The following is an 18,511-nucleotide window of genomic DNA, read 5'->3' as shown; positions in this document are numbered from 1 at the left end:
TCTCACTGTTTCATTTATCCAATCAATTTTGACATACTACACCATATTGGGCTCTCGATTTCTCTTCAACTTTAGCTGTTTAGAGTTGGGTCCAACTGCCAAAAAAACAAGCAGCATCTCTTTCCACTGACCTCACCTGCCAGCAGTAAAAATGTCACTGCTGGCAGATAAATGTCAGAATGTAAATCAGGGAGAGGAAAGATTTTACAATGGGAAAACACTGACTAAATCATTTATACATAATTGTAAAAATGAAGCACTTTTTTATTACATTATTTTCACTAGAGTTCCTCTTTTTAAAGGGAACCTAAACTGAGGATATGGATTTTTCCCTTTAAAACAATACCAGTTGCCTGACTCTCCTGCTGATCCTGTATGTCTGTACTTTTAGCCACAGCCCCTCAACAAGAATGCAAATCAGGTGCTCTGACTGAAGTCAGACTGGATTAGCTGCATAATTGTTTCAGGTGTGTGATTCAGCCACTACTGCAGCCAAAGATCAGCAGAACTGCCAAGCAACTGGTATTATTTAAAATGAAACATCCATATCCCTCTCAGTTAAGGTTCCCTTTAAAGGGGACCTGAAGTAAGAGGTATACGGAGGCTGCCATATTTCCTTTTAAACAGTACAAGTTGCCTGGCAGCCCTGCTGATCATCTGCCTTTAAAGTCTGAAGCACCTGATCTGCTGCATGCTTGTTCAGGGGCTATGGCTAATAGTATTAAAGTCAGATCTGACAAGATTAGCTGCATGCTTGTTTCTGGTGTTATTCAGATACTACTGCAGAGAAATAGACCAGCAGGGCTGCCAGGCAACTGGTATTGATTAAAAGGAAATAAGGCAGCCTCCGTATACCTCTTACTTCAGTTCCCCTTTAAGCCATGTCCCTGCCACACCCCTAATCACACCCCGACACATCCCTAGCCACGACGCATACCATAAAGATTTCATAAATAAAATGAGCTGTATTGTAATTCAAACCACACTGGTCCTTTCTATCATGGTTCATTTTCCTTCATATTAACATTTGAAAATAAGAAATATATTAATTTAAAGAATGGGAATACATTTTAGTCAATGAAACACATTTTTTTTTTAGTAGATAAAACACGTATATTTACAAAGAACTGTACAGGAGTCCTGAAAGAGGGACAAATGAGGAGGAAAGAGGGACTGTCCCTCCGAAAGAGGGACAGTTAGGAGCAAGCGCTGTAGTAATAGTGCAGGAGATTTGGGCGCAGCCGGCTCCACCGTAGACCGTAATAGGAATTCATCCACATGGACCTGGAAGGGGGAATGGTAATTAACGGCGCTAGGACTTGTGCAGGAGCAGGATATATCGGCTGTATCCGGTGGCTATGTCATAGGTACGCGTTGGGAGCTATGCCCTTTCTCTTTCTCTCTCTCTCTCTCTCTCTCTCTTTCTTTCTCTCTGTCTCTCGCTCTCCCCCCGTATCGCTTTCTATATCTTCTCTTTTATTCCTCCCCTCTGCCCACAGGAGGAGATGACCCTCCCCTATCTCTCTTTCTATATCTTCTCTTTTATTCCTCCTCACCCTCTCCCCTTTGTCCACAGGAGGAGATGACCAGCGCTTTGGCAACCATGAGAGTCGATTATGACCAAGTTAAGATAAAGGATCTCAATTCCTCTACAAACCGCTTACTGAACAAGCGACGCAAGAAGCAGACAGACGGAACTGTGCCCCCACCAGGCTGCAACAACCAATAGGACTGTTGGTGGGGCGGAGCCCTCGGCAGTGAAAGCCACTGTGGCAGTCGGAGTCATTGTGTGGCTGTTGTTTTTATGGTCTTTCTTTTTATCTGTAGTATATTTTAAGCATTCTGCTGCTGGGTTAGGATTAAACCCTGTGTGTACATACATATACATACATATTTATGGAACCAACCATTGTCTGCTTACTTATTCATCTTTATGCATTCAGGCGGTAGTAAATAAAAATTTTATACAAATTAAAGATCCAGCAACCACCAGTACTTTATAATGGTTTATGAAAGCCATCTCCAGTCTAATGTTTTTAATTGCAGACTATTTGCGGGATTGTTACATGTTGCTGGTTGTTGTGGTCTGTGTCCCTGTCTATAAGAACTTTCTCAGGGTCTATCCCAACTAAAAGTGAGTTGATAAACAGACAATTGATTTGTCACTCCTCATTTCCTGTCCACAGAAGTGCACAGAGATGCTATGGAGGTCCCAGGAACAGGAAGTGAGCAAAAACCCATCACCCTACAGAGGGGGTACAGACAACAGAAACAGCTTGACAGATATTGTAAGCCTCCCTCACTCAATCCAAAATGAACAAAATTGTTTTGGCGTGTATGTATCCCCAAGTCAAGCTATAAATGTCTTAAAGGGAACCTAAACTGAGAAGGATATGGATTTTTCCTTTTAAAATACCAGATGCCTGAATCTCCTGCTGATCCTGTGTCTCTAAGGGCCCGTTTCCACTTGTGCGATTCTGCATGCGTTTTCTGCATGGAGATTCGCATAACCAGTACAAGTGGATGGGCCTGTTTCCACTTGTCAGGAATCCTGTGCGGTTTTGTGTGCAGGAAAAATCTGCACGGCAGAGCCCTCAGAATTCGCACACTGCCTTGCGGTGTGCAAGTCGCATACAATGTATTTAATAGGAAATTCGCATGCGTTTTTGTATGTGAATTTTACAGCAAATTCGCACAAAATCAATGTAAAAAGCACACAGGCACTGACATGGTTAAATTCGCATACTTACTAACCTGCGAAAACCCCCGCGAATTTGTGGTAAAATCCGCATCCACGTGCAAATTCGTTTTGCGCTTTCCGCGACTAATTCGCACCACATAAGTTGAAACTGGCCCTTATAGTTTTAGCTGCACCCCCTGAACTAGCATGCAGATCAGGTGCTCTGTCTGAAGTCAGACTGGATTAGCTGCATGCTTGTTTCAGGGGTGGGATTCAGCCACTACTGCAGCCACATGCTGGGTACACACTGCGATTTTCTGGAAGATTTACTGTCAGACCGATTATTTTCAACATGTCAAATCTGATTTCCAATGATTTTCTGACATGATTTTCGGACATGTTGGAAATAATCAATCTGCCAGTAAATTTGCCGGAAAAAAAATATTGTGTACCTAGCAAATGTTCAGCAGAACTGACAAGCAACTGGTATTGTTTAAAAGGAAACATCCATATCTCACTCACTCACTCCTTTTTAAAGGGCAATTGAAATGAAGAGACGTTATGGAGGCTGGCATATATTTTCTCCTAAACAATGCAGATTGCCTGGAAGTTCTGCTGATCCTCTGCCTCTAGTACTTTTAACCATAGCCCCAGAACAAGCATGCAGCAGATCAGGTGTTTCTGACATTGTCAGATCTGACAAGATTAGCTGCATGCTTGTTTCTGGTGTGATTCGGATACTAGTGCTGCCAAATAGATCCGCGGGCCTTCCAGGCAACTCGTATTTAAAAGGAAATAAATATGGCAGTCTCTGTAAACCTCTCAGTTCAGTTGTCCTTAAAAGCAAACTTGTGAGATCCAGAGGGGGAAAAGTTAGATAGTTCAGTAGAAGGAAGGCTCTGGAGGATTCCTCCATGTTGTCCCCACCACTGAGCCAGTGCCGGGACCCTCAGTAGTTTGCAGCCACGCTCCCGTATGTGAACAAGCGCAACAGCACTGCTGTGTCCCGGGATGGCTCGGGCCTGGGCAGTAGCAAGATGCTGCCACTCTGGCTTGGCAGAAAAAGGCTAAGCCTGCTCAGGAGTAGGCTACTGTACAGATGCCAGCCTCCTGCGCAATGTGGTGCAGCTCTGTCGACCAGCTCTTAACGAGCTTCAGGGGGGTCTCAGCATTGGAACGGTGAGGTAAAGGGGGACAGGGGAAGTCTGCATTACCCTGTACTTGAGACAAGACTAACTGCATGATTTATACCTACCTGGGGCTTCCTCAAGCCCCATGAGGACTGTGAGCTCCCATTGCCATCCTCCCCGCCTGCTCCGTTTTCTTTCCCGTTGCGGCCAGTCATGCTCTTCTGTGCATGCGTGCCCCTCTCGTGCTCCTGTGGCTGGGAAAATCATGATTCCAGTAATTCAGGCATGCTGTATATGCAGCTTGCTATTGAGCCAATCAGATTCAGCAAGAAGTTAATTTCATTGGCCTGATTCCAAACTACATACAATTTGCACCTCACCATTTCTAGCAAGTACCGTTACACATACTGTAAACTCTAGAGACTGTTGTGCGTGAGAATCAAATCAGCCCATCTGGAATCAACAATCGTACCACAGTCAAAATCACTGAAACCATATCAAACACCGGAATGGAGAAAAATGTGAACATTAAGTGAGACTAGTTTCACATTTGGGTGTTACATTGCACATCCTGTAAAGACAGGATTGCAACGGAGAGGAATTGTGCTGTGTGAAGCATACCATACAGATGTCCGTTACCACACATTGAGCCCTGCGGCATGCTGACTTATTCCACTCACTGCTAATGTGCTGATGTGAACGCTTCATTACAATATAACTGCATCGTGTTTGATATGGAATTATGTTGTCCAATGCAATGTAATCTGTCAGTGTGAAAAATAGCCAAACTCTTGACCTCCACAATGTTATTCAGTTGACTGAGGCCACATGATTGGCTGAATAGATAATTGCATGAATGAGCAGGTGAAGTGTTACGCATGTATCAGCTGTGGCACAAATGCAATACATTTATATATTGTTGCTGTGGTGTATCTATACCTAGCTCATAAAGCACACCTGAAGTGAGGAGTATATGGAGGCTGCCATATTTTTTTTTTTTTTTAAACCATGCAAAGTGTCTGGCTGTCCTACTGATCCTCTGCCTCTAATGCTTTTAGCCATAGACACTGAACAAGCATGCAGGTAAGTCTGATAGGTTTACTTATTTCAGGCATGTGATCCGGACACTACTGCAGCCAAAGAGATCAGCAGGCCTACCAGGCAATCAGTATTGTTTAAAAAGAAATGTATATGACATCCTCCTTCTTAATTCAGATGTCCTTTAAAAAACAACTATATCTAAAGAAATAGTACTAAATATGGCTTTCCTGGAATTCTATATTCATTTGTCTTAAGAGGAAAAAAAAATGAACTTTACTCACCTGGGGCATCCCTCAGCCCCCTGAAGCTGTATGGTGCCCTTGCAGCCCCGCTCCGATCGTCCTGTCCCTGCCGGCGGCTACTTCCGGGTTCGGCGACAGCCGCCGACAGGCTGGGAATGCGAGTGAGTCTCCGCGTTCCCAGCCGCTATATCACCCTCTATGCTGCTATAGCGTATATATGCTATATTTTTTTTATGTAAGTATTCCTTTAAAGAGAAGCTGTCAGCCATACTATCTCAGAAAAAACAAAACCTATATATAAATGGATAAATACTTGCTCTATTTAACATATGTATTGCACTGTCCACGTTTTGATTTTAGTGATTTTTCTATAGTAAAAAAAAAAGAAAAGAAAATTCTTCTTAGGATTTTCCATTTGGCTGTCTATAGGCTTTAGCCTATGACAGCGGATCGCTTCCCAGCCTCCAGAGGGGACATCTGTGTCACTCTCCGCTCTGCCTTCAGTATCCCTCGCTGGGCGACTGTTAGACGGCGAAACCGCTGTCTTATTGCTGACACGGCTGTCCCCTCCAGAAGCAGGGAAGTGATAGACTGTCATAGGCTTCAGCTGATCATGCTGATTGGCTGGGAGGGGGGAGTATAAAAAAAATAGTCATTTTAATTCAAAGAATAATAAAACAAATAATTAATAAACATCGGGGAAAGATCAGACCCTACCAACAGAGAGCTCTGTTGGTGAGGAGAAAAGGGCGAGGGGAATCGCATGTGCTGAGTTGAGTGGTCCTGCAACTAGGCCTTAAAACAATACTGTAGGGGGGTCGGGGGAAAATGAGCTGAACTTACCCGGGGCTTCTAATGGTCCCCCGCAGACATCCTGCGCCCGCGCAGCTGCTCACTGATGATCCGGCCCTGCCTCCGGTTCACTTCTGGAATTTCTGACTTTAAAGTCAGAAAACCACTGCGCCTGCGTTGCCGTGTCCTCGATCCTGCTGATGTCACCAGGAGTGTACTGCGCAGACACAGACCATACTGGGCCTGCGCTGTGTGCTCTTGATGACATCAGCGGGATCGAGGACACGGCAACGCAGGCGCAGTGGTTTTCTGACTTTAAAGTCAGAAATTCTAGAAGTGAACCGGAGGCAGGGCCGAAGCATTAGGGAGTGGCTGTGCCAACACAGGATGTTTGCGGGGGACCATTAGAAGCCCCGGGTAAGTTCAGCTCATTTTCCCCCGACCCCACTACAGTATCCCTTTAAAGCTGCAGTGGCCTATTAAGGGAAAAATGACCTGGTCTTTAGGGTGTTTAACAATGCAGTCTTCAAGTGGTTAAGGTAAGAAAATATTCTAATATATATTGAGGTCTCATTCACACTGGGATGTTGCGGAGCTGCGTTATAAACTCTTACTGCACTGCAATGCTAACCCTATGGGACATTCACAGTGTGATGTCTGTGTCGCATTAAAATGTGTAGCGTTATGGTAACTCACTGCTGCAGAGCGTTACCAGGAGCAGTAAAGCATACTTCTCATTGCCAGTATGCTTTACCACCCTTTTTTTTTCTTGCGTTGTGTTGTAATGACTTTAAAACGTCACATTACAACGCAATGTCCCACTGAACAAGTCCTGAAATTAATCAGGAACAACTTGCTTTTGATTATTTTGCCTGTAAATGTGCTGAAAGGTTATTAATTATCAATTAAGTGATAAGCTATTTATGAGAAGTTTTGTGAATAGAGCCCATTGTGGAGATTTCCATTCACTAGGAGGCAAGAATATGCTATTGATTACTTTTTAGATTTGGAGGCCCATTTATAAAAGGTGTGTAAGCTACATGCCAGAGGGAAAACTTTTCTCTGTGTAATAAACTCTTTGCTGTTCCCAACGTTCATAAAAATGTGAGGTCAGCTACAAAAAGTCTTACATTGTTACATTACCCTGGGTGTGTGTCAAATGAATAAAGGGGCAATTCACAGGAAATGGCGAAAAGAAGTGTCTGTTTAAGGCCCCATTTACACTAAAAATCATTCATCGCAAACGCTGAGTGATTTTTCTAGCGTTTTCCACTAGAGGTTTATCAGCGATTTTTCACTGTATGGGAAGTGGTTTTCTGTGTTTTTCAGCTCCTATCTTTAATATTGAAGCGCGAATCGCTCAGAAAATGCTGCAGGCTATGCGTTTTAGCTAATCTATGCAAAACGCTTAAATGAGAACAGCCACATTGCAGAAACGCTTTTCAAAACGCTAGCGATTTCCAGCGATGCTGAAATTGCCTGGAAAGTGCTCTAGTGTGAATGAGGCCTTAGGCCTCTTTTCCACATTGTTGATATGCAGTGAAATGCCTCAAACGCGCAACTGCTGCCTGGTAACTACATGCTGAGCACACAGCTCAACAGTCCATGGAAAAGGGGCCTTACAAACTGCCACTTTGGCTGCAGATTCCTGCTTTAGAAGGTGAAATCATTGCTAGAAAGAATGGACCCACATAAACACTTTAAGGGCCTGTTCTCACTTGAGCGAATCGTGAGATTCCCACTCAAGGCAAACAGCTAGCGGCTTTTTAAAAACAGCTACAACATGTAACATGGTAGTGTTCTCACTGCCACGTTTGCGGTTAGCGTTAACCACAAACGTGTTACATGCAGCGGTTTGCCGGCGATTAGCATGCATAGCACTACTAATTGCAATCGCTCCAAAACCGCTGCAGTGTCCAGTGATCTTTCCACGGTAATCGGTGATTACCACCGGTGTTTTGCGGTTTTAGATGTGAACGGACCCTTACACAAGCAGTTGATAGGCAGTAAAAAGACTGTCGAATTCTCACAACTGTTAGCCGCTGCCTGGTAACTGTTCGCTGCTGCTTGGCAACTGCTCACTGAGCACGCAATTCAGCTGCCCATGTGAAATGGCCCTAATGGAATTCAAGTTACTGGTCAAGTGAATGGGGCTTTCCAATCCTGACTGTAGGGTAATGGCAATAAAGGAGCTTGATAGTTCTGCAAGAAATAAAACCATGCAGTGGAGTAGCTAAGGAGCTATGGGCCCCAGTGCAAGCTTTACACTGGGCACTCCTAAAGCACTCTATACATAACAATTCATATGGCGTCACAAAACATACCAAGGACAACCACAGTGTCAGAAGTGGCAAGGTAGGGATGGGGCACTGTTTGTTAATGATTACTATTATTCAAAGCATCTATAGAAGTGATTATTACCAGCACAGAGCCAATAAAGAGTGAATACTATGTTCTGGCCCAAGGGCCCCGGTGCTGTCACAACCTCTGCATCCCCTATTGCACAGGTGTCGAACTCCATGCCTGAAGGGCCAGATCCATGCCAGTTGTGAGGAATGTGTTCTACCTGATGGACCGCACCTTTCCTGATTCAGATTCATTTGAACTGTCAAAAATCTGAGGATCTCATAGGACCGGTTTGACACCCCTGCTCTATTGCTACGCCACTGTGTATGAGGCATATAGTGAATTCTGGATTTGGAGTAATGGAACAGGATGACTTGGTTTGACAAATCACATTATCTTTGGCCTTCAAATTTGAATCTCAAAAATATTGCTGGAAATGTAGGTGCAGCTGGTGCTGCAATAGGCTGTAATGTGAATATAGAGGTGCTCAGTCAGTCATTTGTGCGCCATCAAAAGACAAAGCCCAAATTACGATAAAACAGCAAAATTCAGCCGTCAGCAATAGCTGGAAGCAGAATGGTATTTCACCCCAGAGTCCACGGCGGCCTGGAGGGGAAATAGTAATTACCACCACCAGGACTTTTGCAGGAGCAGGGTGAGCCGTTTTTGGGCTTTACTCTACATCAAAATCTCCTAGTGCCTTAATTACATGTATGCACCAAACTTCCCTGTTCTCAATCCAATCGAGTATCTGTGGGATGTAGGGGAACAACAAGACTTATGGAGACCTTACTACTCACTGCTTACAGGACTTAAGACAACTGTAGCAAGAGGGCTACCATATTTATTGCCTTTTAAAGAGAACCAGAGCTCGTGAAAAGAAAAAGTTTTATACATACCTGGGGCTTCTTCCAGCCCCATAAGCTTGGATCGCTCCCACGCCGCCGTCCTCTGCTGTCTGCAGCGTCGGGAACCGGGTCCCGTCACTTCTGTCAGTCGGGGCCAGTCTACGCAGGAGAAGTGTGCCCTCAACGTATTTCTCCAGCAGAGATACGCAAACAGCGCACTTCTCTTACGTCAGACTGACCCCAACTGACAGAAGTGACGGGACTCGGTTCCCGAAGCTGCAGACAGCAGAGGACGGCGGCGTGGGAGCGATCCAAGCTTATGGGGCTGGAAGAAGCCACAGGTATGTATAAAACTTTTTCTTTTCACGAGCTCTGGTTCCTTTTAAGCAATACCAGTTGCCTGGCAGCCCTGCTGATCTTCTGCCTCTAATACTTTTAGCTATCGACCCAGAACAAGCATGCAGCAAATCAGACGTTTCTGACTTTGTCAGAGCTGACAAGATTATCTGCATCGTGGTTTCTGGTGTTATTCAGGCACTACTATTTATTTATTGTGTTTATAAAGCACAAACTTATTATGCAGCGCTGGAGCTACTGCAGCCAAATAGACCAGCAGGGCTTCCAGGCAATTGGTATTTGGTTAGAAGGAAATAAATATGGGAGCCTCCATATTCTTCTCACTACAGTTGTCCTTTAAAGCAAACCTGTGAGATCCAGAGGGGAAAAAATTAGATGCTTCCCAGATCCTGCTAGCGACAACCAGAGCCGGATTAAAGGGAAGGTCCAAGCAAAAAAAAAAAAATGAGTTTCACTTACCTGGGGCTTCTACCAGCCCCATGCAGCCATCCTGTGCCCTCGTAGTCACTCACTGCTGCTCCAGTCCCCCGCTGGCAGCTTTCTGACCTCGGAGGTCAGGGCCACATTGCATACATTTTTACGCATTCCAGCTAGTGCAGGAACAAAAATGTACGCGTTGCACCACTAACGCGTAAAAATGTATGTGTTAATGTTCCTGCACTAGCAGGAATGTGTAAAAATCTACGCAATTCGGCCCTGACCTCCGAGGTCAGAAAGCTGCCAGCGGGGAACTGGAGCAGCAGTGAGTGACTACGAGGGCACAGGATGGCTGCATGGGGCTGGTAGAAGCCCCAGGTAAGTGAATCTCATTTTTTTTTTTTGCTTGGACCTTCCCTTTAAGGCTAAATGGGGCCCTAAGCAAAGTAACTGATTTGGGCCCCCCCCATCATGTCGTAATAGAATCAGAAGATGCAGCTGCACAGCAACATGCTGCACACCGGGGCAGCCGAGCTACTGGTTGCTATGGGCAACAGCCCGCTTTCCTCTGTGGGTGCACAATGCAGGGAATAGCAGCGGCAAAATGCAGAGTGAGAGATGAATGGCTGGGACATTTGCACTCGGGCTGGAGCACCCCTGTGAAGAGGGCGCCAGATATCACAGCAGCAGCAGTTTCCCCCTGCATCTCCAGCCTGGCAATAGCAGAAAGTTCTGGACACCGCCAAACCGAAAGCCGTTCCCTAGACAGAATTACATAACCACCCCCACCACCGAACAACCGATTTCCTCACAAACTAGACAGCCACCATACAGCCTCCATCCCAGTGAATACGATAGTCCAGCAGAGAAGGCAGCCGCAACGGGGGAGAATGACAGCACCAGATGACTCACATTCACCTATTGCGATCCAAGCAATAGAGATCCCATCATCCGGAGCCCATCTGTCTCCTCTAGAGTGCTGCCGCTCTGTTACTACTACTATTACTACTTCCTACTTCCTGTCTGATCTGAGAATCAGGAAGTTCAGAGCGAGCGGCTGCACTGTAGAAGAGACAGATGGGTTTCAGATGACGGGATCTCTATTGCTTGGATCATGGATAGGTGAATGAGCGTTTGCCATCTGTTACTATCATTCTTGCTGCAGCTGTGGTTCTCTGTGGGAAGGGAGGGAGGAGTGGGCAGTGGCAGAGCGCACAGTAGCAGGAGGGGGACCTAGGAGGAGAGCCTGGCTCTGAACACAATTAGCAGCGCACGCCATCATTTGACAAGACAAATAACATTTATATCGCGCTTTTCTCCTGGCAGACTCAAAGCGCCAGAGCTGCAGCCACTATAGGCAGTAGCAGTGTTAGAGAGACTTGCCCAAGGTTTCCTACTGAATAGGTGCTGGCTTACTGAACAGGCAGAGCCCAGATTCAAACCCTGGTCTCCTGTGTCAGAGGCAGAGCCCTTAAAGGGACTCCGAGCAGTGCCTGTGGGTATGCCTTTAAGCATACCCACAACTAATGAATTACATCCTCACACCTACCAGCATGATGTTTGTAATTATATCCCCCTGGGTTCCTTATATTTCATTGCATTGTGCTGAATCGTCGTCCTTTGTAATACAATGTAACTATGGAAAGATGCATATCATTTTGAAGCTCTCTTTCTCCTCTTTCCAATTATAGATAAACTGCCACCCTATGCCTTTTAGTTTTTTAGTTATTTTCGCGATCGAAATTGCCCGCGACCGCGATTTCGATCGCAAAAATAGCAAAAACTAAAAGGCATAGGGCGGCAGTTTATATATCATTGGAAATAGGAGAAAGAGAGATTTAAAATGATATGCATCTTTCCATAGTTACTGCACTGCTCAGAGTCCCTTTAACCAGCCACCGCTGACAGGATGGCAATGGCTGGTTTATGAGCTGATGGGCCCCTTTGACTCTGAATGGGGCCCCAAGCGACTGCTTTTGTTGCCTGGTCGGTAATCCGGCCCTGGCGACAACCCATCCAGCGATAGACTCTCTGTAAGTACGCAACCTGCGACGTAGCATGGAGAAGAAAAAGCCAAGCCTGATTGTCTCGGTGCTACTGCGCAGGCGTGAAGAGTTGCTTGTTCATGGACAGGAGTATGGCTGCATGCACTGCTTGCTTGGCAAACCCCTTGTCAAACGGTTCAGGGGTCCCAGCGATGGCAAAATCAAAATAAATTTTTTACAAAGCTATCTATCTGTATACCTTCCACTAGGTGGCGGCAACACTCTAGAGTTCTTTGCTATTAATACAAACAGATGAATGGTTGATTAGTTTTAGTTACTGTGAAAACTCTTCCAGGATTAAAGTGAACCTTTTGGGACTGAGACTCATCTGCACCGTAGAAGAAACTCAGATGAGACAATCTTTCTGCGAGGTCTCGGCTGAGAAGCACATGTACAGGCTTCCCACGAGGTCGTTTAGCTATCCAGAATGGCGCATTGCTAGACAACAAGCGACAAATAAGCGCATTGTTTTCGTACTTACCCCGCCTGAAGCCGATCAACGCTTTGTAGCATGGCCAGGAATTACTATCAGCAGCCACACTCTAGCCACACCATATTTATATTCATGAATGTTACTTCCTTCCTGGTCATTGGTTAGTGCTGTCAGGGCCGGCGCTGCCATTGAGGCAAAGGGGCAATTGCTCCAGGGCCCCCAACTGATTGAACCCCTCCAAGAGGCGGGACCCCTCAGGTGGTCTCCCCCAACTGCTCCCGTGTGTAGCTGCATTGTAATACTCACCTGCCCTGGCAGCTGCTCCGTCTTTATCCCAGCTGCCTCACCACAGGTTATTTACACATAACAGGCCCCGCATGGAGAAGAGGCCGGCAGACAGAAAGAACAGCCACGGGACAGCTGAATTATTACACTGCAGCTACACATTGTGCAGGAGCCCGGGAAGCAGTTGTGGAGACAACCTGGGCGGAGGGGAAGGCAGCCGAGCCCTAGTTGGGGCCCTCCAAGTTCATTTTGCCCTGGGACCCCATGCCGCTTAAAGAGGAACTCCAGTGAAAATAATGTAATAAAAAAGTGTATCAATTATTTAGTCAGTGGTTGTCCATTGTAAAATCTTTCCTCTCTCTGATTTACATTCTGACATTTATCACATGGTGACATTTTTACTGCTGGCAGGTGATGTCAGTGGAAGGAGATACTGCTTGCTTTTTTGGCAGTTGGATACAGCCGTAAACAGCTGTTATTTCCCACAATGCAGCGAGGTTCACAGACAGGAAACTGTCCTGACATGACACTGTGAGAGGGGTTTTACCACATTATCAGCCATACAGACCACCCTGATGATCCGTTTGAGAAAAGGAAAAGATTTCTCGTGGGAAAGGGGGTATCGCCTACTGATTGGGATGAAGTTCAATTTTTGGTTATGGTTTCTCTTTAAACTGGCCCTGAGTGCTGTATACAGGGAGTACAGAATTATTAGGCAAATTAGTATTTTGACCACATCATCCTCTTTATGCATGTTGTCTTACTCCAAGCTGTATAGGTTCGAAAGCCTACTACCAATTAAGCATATTAGGTGATGTGCATCTCCGTAATGAGAAGGGGTGTGGTCTAATGACATCAACACCCTATATCAGGTATGCATAATTATTACGCAACTTCCTTTCCTTTGGCAAAATGGGTCAAAAGAAGGACTTGCCAGGCTCAGAAAAGTCAAAAATAGTGAGATATCTTGCAAAGGGATGCAGCACTCTTAAAATTGCAAAGCTTCTGAAGCATGATCATTGAACAATCAAGCATTTCATTCAAAATAGTCAACAGGGTCGCAAGAAGCGTGTGGAAAAACCAAGGTGCAAAATAACTGCCCATGAACTGAGAAAAGTCAAGCATGTAGCTGCCAAGATGCCACTTGCCACCAGTTTGGCCATATTTCAGAGCTGCAACATCACTGGAGTGCCCAAAAGCACAAGGTGTGCAATACTCAGAGACATGGCCAAGGTAAGAAAGGCTGAAAGACGATCACCACTGAACAAGACACACAAGCTGAAATATCAAGACTGGGCCAAGAAATATCTAAGACTGATTTCTCTAAGGTTTTATGGACTGATGAAATGAGAGTGAGTCTTGATGGGCCCGTGGCTGGATAGGTAAAGGGCAGAGAGCTCCATTCCGACTCAAGACGCCAGCAAGGTGGAGGTGGAGTACTGATTTGGGCTGGTATCATCAAAGATGAGCTTGTGGGGCCTTTTCGGGTTGAGGATGGAGTCAAGCTCAACTCCCAGTCCTACTGCCAGTTTCTGGAAGACACCTTCTTCAAGCAATGGTACAGGAAGAAGTCTGCATCCTTCAAGAAAAACATGATTTTCATGCAGGACAATGCTCCATCACACGCGTCCAAGTACTCCACAGCGTGGCTGGCAAGAAAGGGTATAAAAGAAGAAAAACTAATGACATGGCCTCCTTGTTCACCTGATCTGAACCCCATTGAGAACCTGTGGTCCATCATAAAATGTGAGATTTACAAGGAGGGAAAACAGTACACCTCTCTGAACAGTGTCTGGGAGGCTGTGGTTGCTGCTGCACGCAATGTTGATGGTGAACAGATCAAAACACTGACAGAATCCATAGATGGCAGGCTTTTGAGTGTCCTTGCTAAGAAAGGTGGCTATATTGGTCACTGATTTGTTTTTGTTTTGTTTTTGAATGTCAGAAATGTATATTTGTGAATGTTGAGATGTTATATTGGTTTCACTGGTAAAAATAAATAATTGAAATGGGTATATATTTGTTTTTTGTTAAGTTGCCTAATAATTATGCACAGTAATAGTCACCTGCACACACAGATATCCCCCTAAAATAGCTAAAACTAAAAACAAACTAAAAACTACTTTCAAAAATATTCAGCTTTGATATTAATGAGTTTTTTGGGTTCATTGAGAACATGGTTGTTGTTCAATAATACAATTATTCCTCAAAAATACCACTTGCCTAATAATTCTGCACTCCCTGTATTATGGCGTTAACAATCAACCCCATACAATTGCAGTGGGATACCCATGCTCTAGGGCAGTGTTTCTCAACATTTTATTGGTATGTACCCCTTTTAAAACCCTGTACTCACCAAGTACCCCCTGGCATAGTAAACATTATCTCAAGTACCCCTTGACAAATATATTTTTAATCATAGTACATAATAATTGGTTCCTAACCATTTCCAAGCATTTATTATTGCTTTTAATTAGCTAAAATACTAATTTGGTGTTGTTTATATAGGATTTATCATAATCTAAAACTCTAAATGTGTTATACTTGGTTAATTATATCAAGCCCGAGTACCCCCTGGAACCATCAGAAGTACCCCCTGGGGTGCGCGTACCACACGCTGAGAACCTAGGCTCTAGGGGTCTCTTATTGGTTGTTATCACACAGGCGCAGTGTGGCCACGCAAACATATCCAATAATCTTTGGTATATTCATGTTCCCATTGGGTTTCTAGGACCTTAGCAATCATGTCCTTGGCTGTAACAATCTCAAATCCTCCAACTATGAATTGAGCACATTGAAAGATGCTACATTGATCTTTCATTGCTATAGTGTAAAACCATTTGGGTTGGGCTGTGGAAACAATAGAGAACAAGGCTTAGAAGGCAGGAGCAGATACTCTGCAGCAGGGCTGGGCCAAGGCAGAGGCGAGAGAGGCTCCAGCCTCAGGGCACAGTGTAGAAGGGGGGGGGCGCACAATTCACTATTGTATTTGAAGCAGAGAAATAAGAAAGTGGGATACAGTACATGGCAGTGACTGCAAGCCATATAACTAGTTATTAAAGTGTTGGGGGCCCTGGGATGCCTCTTAGTCTAATAGCAATCAATGTGAGACGGCTGGGGTGGGAGGGATGGAGGGCAACACTTTTGTGTCTCAGCTTTGGGTGCTGGAGGACCTTGTCCCGGCTCTGCTCTGCAGCTCAGAGTGTTACATCTTTATACAGAGGGGAATTTTGAGGATGTATTCTAGCACTTGCAGTGCTGTAGAGTGCCAAATGCCATGCAGAGAGCGAGAGAAGAAAGAAGCAGCAAAAGAGAGCGTGTGTTTGAATGTGCTGGGCTGGCAATTGGGAACTATAGCCTTGTATAAACATACAAGTACTGACAACCACAAGGATCGGGACACAATCCCTCGGGCGACATGTTGGGGCTCAGTCCTGTACAGACACATCACTAGTCAAGAAGCTAGTGATGTGTCACATCTAGTGACACATCTTTTGCTATGAAGGTGGAGGAGGTACAACGTGGAGCGCACAAACACAGCAGCTTCCAGGGAGAAGGGAGGGTGAGAAGGTGAGCAATGCGTACAGGGGTCGGCCAGGCGCCAGTGTCGTCACATGGCTCTTGTACACCCGCTAGACTCCTGGCGGCGCAAAATGAAGGAAATTGATACGTATATAGTTCAAAGACTGTGTGAGCTGTATGTGGTCATCTATGACTATGGGGATAGTCTGGAGGTGTTGCTGTCCATGGTGCTGATTGTTATTGTGTGTGCAGAACTCCTCATCATATGAGCCCTCCCCTGTTTATGTCTATTAATGCACAAGCCTTTACTGCACAACAAGCCCACAAGTCACCAACCAGCCAGATAAATACTGGGATTTTTATTATTACTGATCGGTGTAGCTATGTTGATATGTGTAGCAGTGTTTTGTCAAAGTTGCGATTGGGGGTCTTTCAAAAGGCTAATCTCTAGATCAGGAAAAACAATACCACGCTGACTTCCTGTGGGAGTGTCAGATACGACTTTGTTGGACTGAACAGAGGTCTGTGTTGTGTCCAAACTCCTCCCACTATCTCATCATCACATACAGGAGGCAGTCAGGATGGAGCTGGGAGGAGGTGCTGTGTCCGATTTACTCTGCCCCGCATGCTCAGTAGGATCCTGACCTGCCCTTACCCCTGGGTCCATGGTGGCCTAGAGGCGTACGAGAGAGAACGGCGCCGGAGACTTGGGCGCAGGACACAGCCAGTATATGGCTAATCCTGCTGCCGCACAAGTCCGGGCCGTGTTAATTACTATTCCCCCTCCAGGCCGACATGGATAGTGGGGGAATGAAATAATTCGGCTTCCAGCAATCGCTGGAATCCGAATTATTGTTTTAAAAGCAACTTCAGGTCCGTCTTCTGACGGCGCTGAAGTTGTTCCCTGTGCCTGCGATAGCCGTAGTTCCTATTACGGCCTATGGTGGCGCCGGCTGCGCCCAAGTCTCCTGCGCTGCTGCGCCCAAGTCTCCAGCGCTGGATTTACCGTGTTCGGGCCTAGAGAGCTATAGTAATGCACGACACCCAGAAATGTGCCACTGTGCATGCGCATGAAGGCAGCTTTAGGACAGCAGAATCGGAAACTGCATTGGCACCAACCAGCCTTTTCCTGTGGATACAGACCTAGACCTACCCCGCCCACCTACTTCCTGTGCTCCACAGGAGGAAGGAGTTGGGGGGGAGGCCAGGTGTTTGAAGAAAATCCCACTTCTCTAGTAGGTTTACACTTTGTACACAGATCTCTAGGTTGCCAGGCTAGAGATCTATTTTATCTTAAACTATTTCTGCTGAGACTGCTGCATCAAATATGGAATTTACGGGTAAAGGCATAGTTGTTCCACATTCACTTTTACTGTGATAAATTGGGGATCCCTGGAAAGATGTGGAATTTGGGGCTTAGGGCTTTTCACAGTATGTAATATCTACAGGTTCTCTGGCTGTTAGTCCAGGATTCTGCCAGTTGCTGTGGATGTTGCTATGACGTGCTCCCTTTGATCTGGTATCCAGGAGCTTCTGTGCTACTAATAATAAGGTGGAGGTGACATCACTATGAGCTGTATATAGCTGCTGAGAGTGTCACTGCACACACCTCACTCCACACAAGTGTCTCGTCAGATGGTGGGCTGAGCACACCCTCCTCTGTGTGTGACTCTCCTCTATGGTGGACAAATGTACTGTATGCCAGGCCCAGAGCCAGACTAAGACCACACAGGGCCCCACGCAGAGCAATAAATGTACGGCCCCCCTCCTCAGCCAGCCGGTTGAAAGAATGTCCCTCCAGTATAGGTGACTGGATGATCCCCAATAAAGGTAGCCAGATTACTTCCCCCTTCTCCCAAAATAGGTAGCTAGATGTCCCCCCAGAATAGATAGCGAGACAACCCACCAGCAAAGGTAGCCAGATGTTCCCCCAGTATAGGTAGCCAAGTGACCACCCCTTCCCCCACTATAGGTAGCCATATCACCCCCAATATAGATAGCCAGCTCTCTCCTCCCCCCCCCCCCCTACTTCGGGAGGTAGCCAGGCAACCCCCTCTTTACAGGTAGCCAGATTTACCCCAACCACGCCCAGATTTACATCACAGGAGCCTATAGGCAAAGATGTCTTGGCACCCTAGACTTGACTTCACCCTCCATGAACTTAAAAACTTAAAAACCCCTGCTGAACCGCACTGCAAGTGGACCAATTGTCACTTTTTCCTTAGTTGCCATGCCCGTCAGTCATAGGGCATGGTAGAGGTAACCAGATCCAAATTTCTCCCAGCCAGTGTCTCACTGGTGGGTCACATGATAAGAGACCCTAGCTGTCGCCATGGAGAACAGACACTAAGGAGTACTGAGGAGAATCTGCAT

General features: G+C 45.8%; 1 protein-coding gene across 1 annotated transcript in view; it reads left to right on the top strand.

Annotated features, from left to right (window-relative positions):
* MAPKAPK3 (MAPK activated protein kinase 3) overlaps nucleotides 1-1,976 on the top strand; it is an 85,521-nt gene extending 83,545 nt beyond the window's left edge. The window contains exon 10 of the mRNA XM_068252993.1: nucleotides 1,577-1,976. Within this exon, the coding sequence (XP_068109094.1) occupies nucleotides 1,577-1,729 (153 nt within the window). The 3' untranslated portion in view covers nucleotides 1,730-1,976. The remainder of the gene's footprint in view (nucleotides 1-1,576) is intronic.
* Nucleotides 1,977-18,511: the final 16,535 nt, after the last annotated feature.

The sequence above is a fragment of the Hyperolius riggenbachi genome, chromosome 9 (assembly GCF_040937935.1).
Source record: "Hyperolius riggenbachi isolate aHypRig1 chromosome 9, aHypRig1.pri, whole genome shotgun sequence".
In the NCBI taxonomy this organism is placed as follows: domain Eukaryota; kingdom Metazoa; phylum Chordata; class Amphibia; order Anura; family Hyperoliidae; genus Hyperolius; species Hyperolius riggenbachi.
The sequence above is the reverse complement of the archived record's forward strand: the minus strand, read 5'-3'. Positions and strand labels throughout refer to the sequence as shown.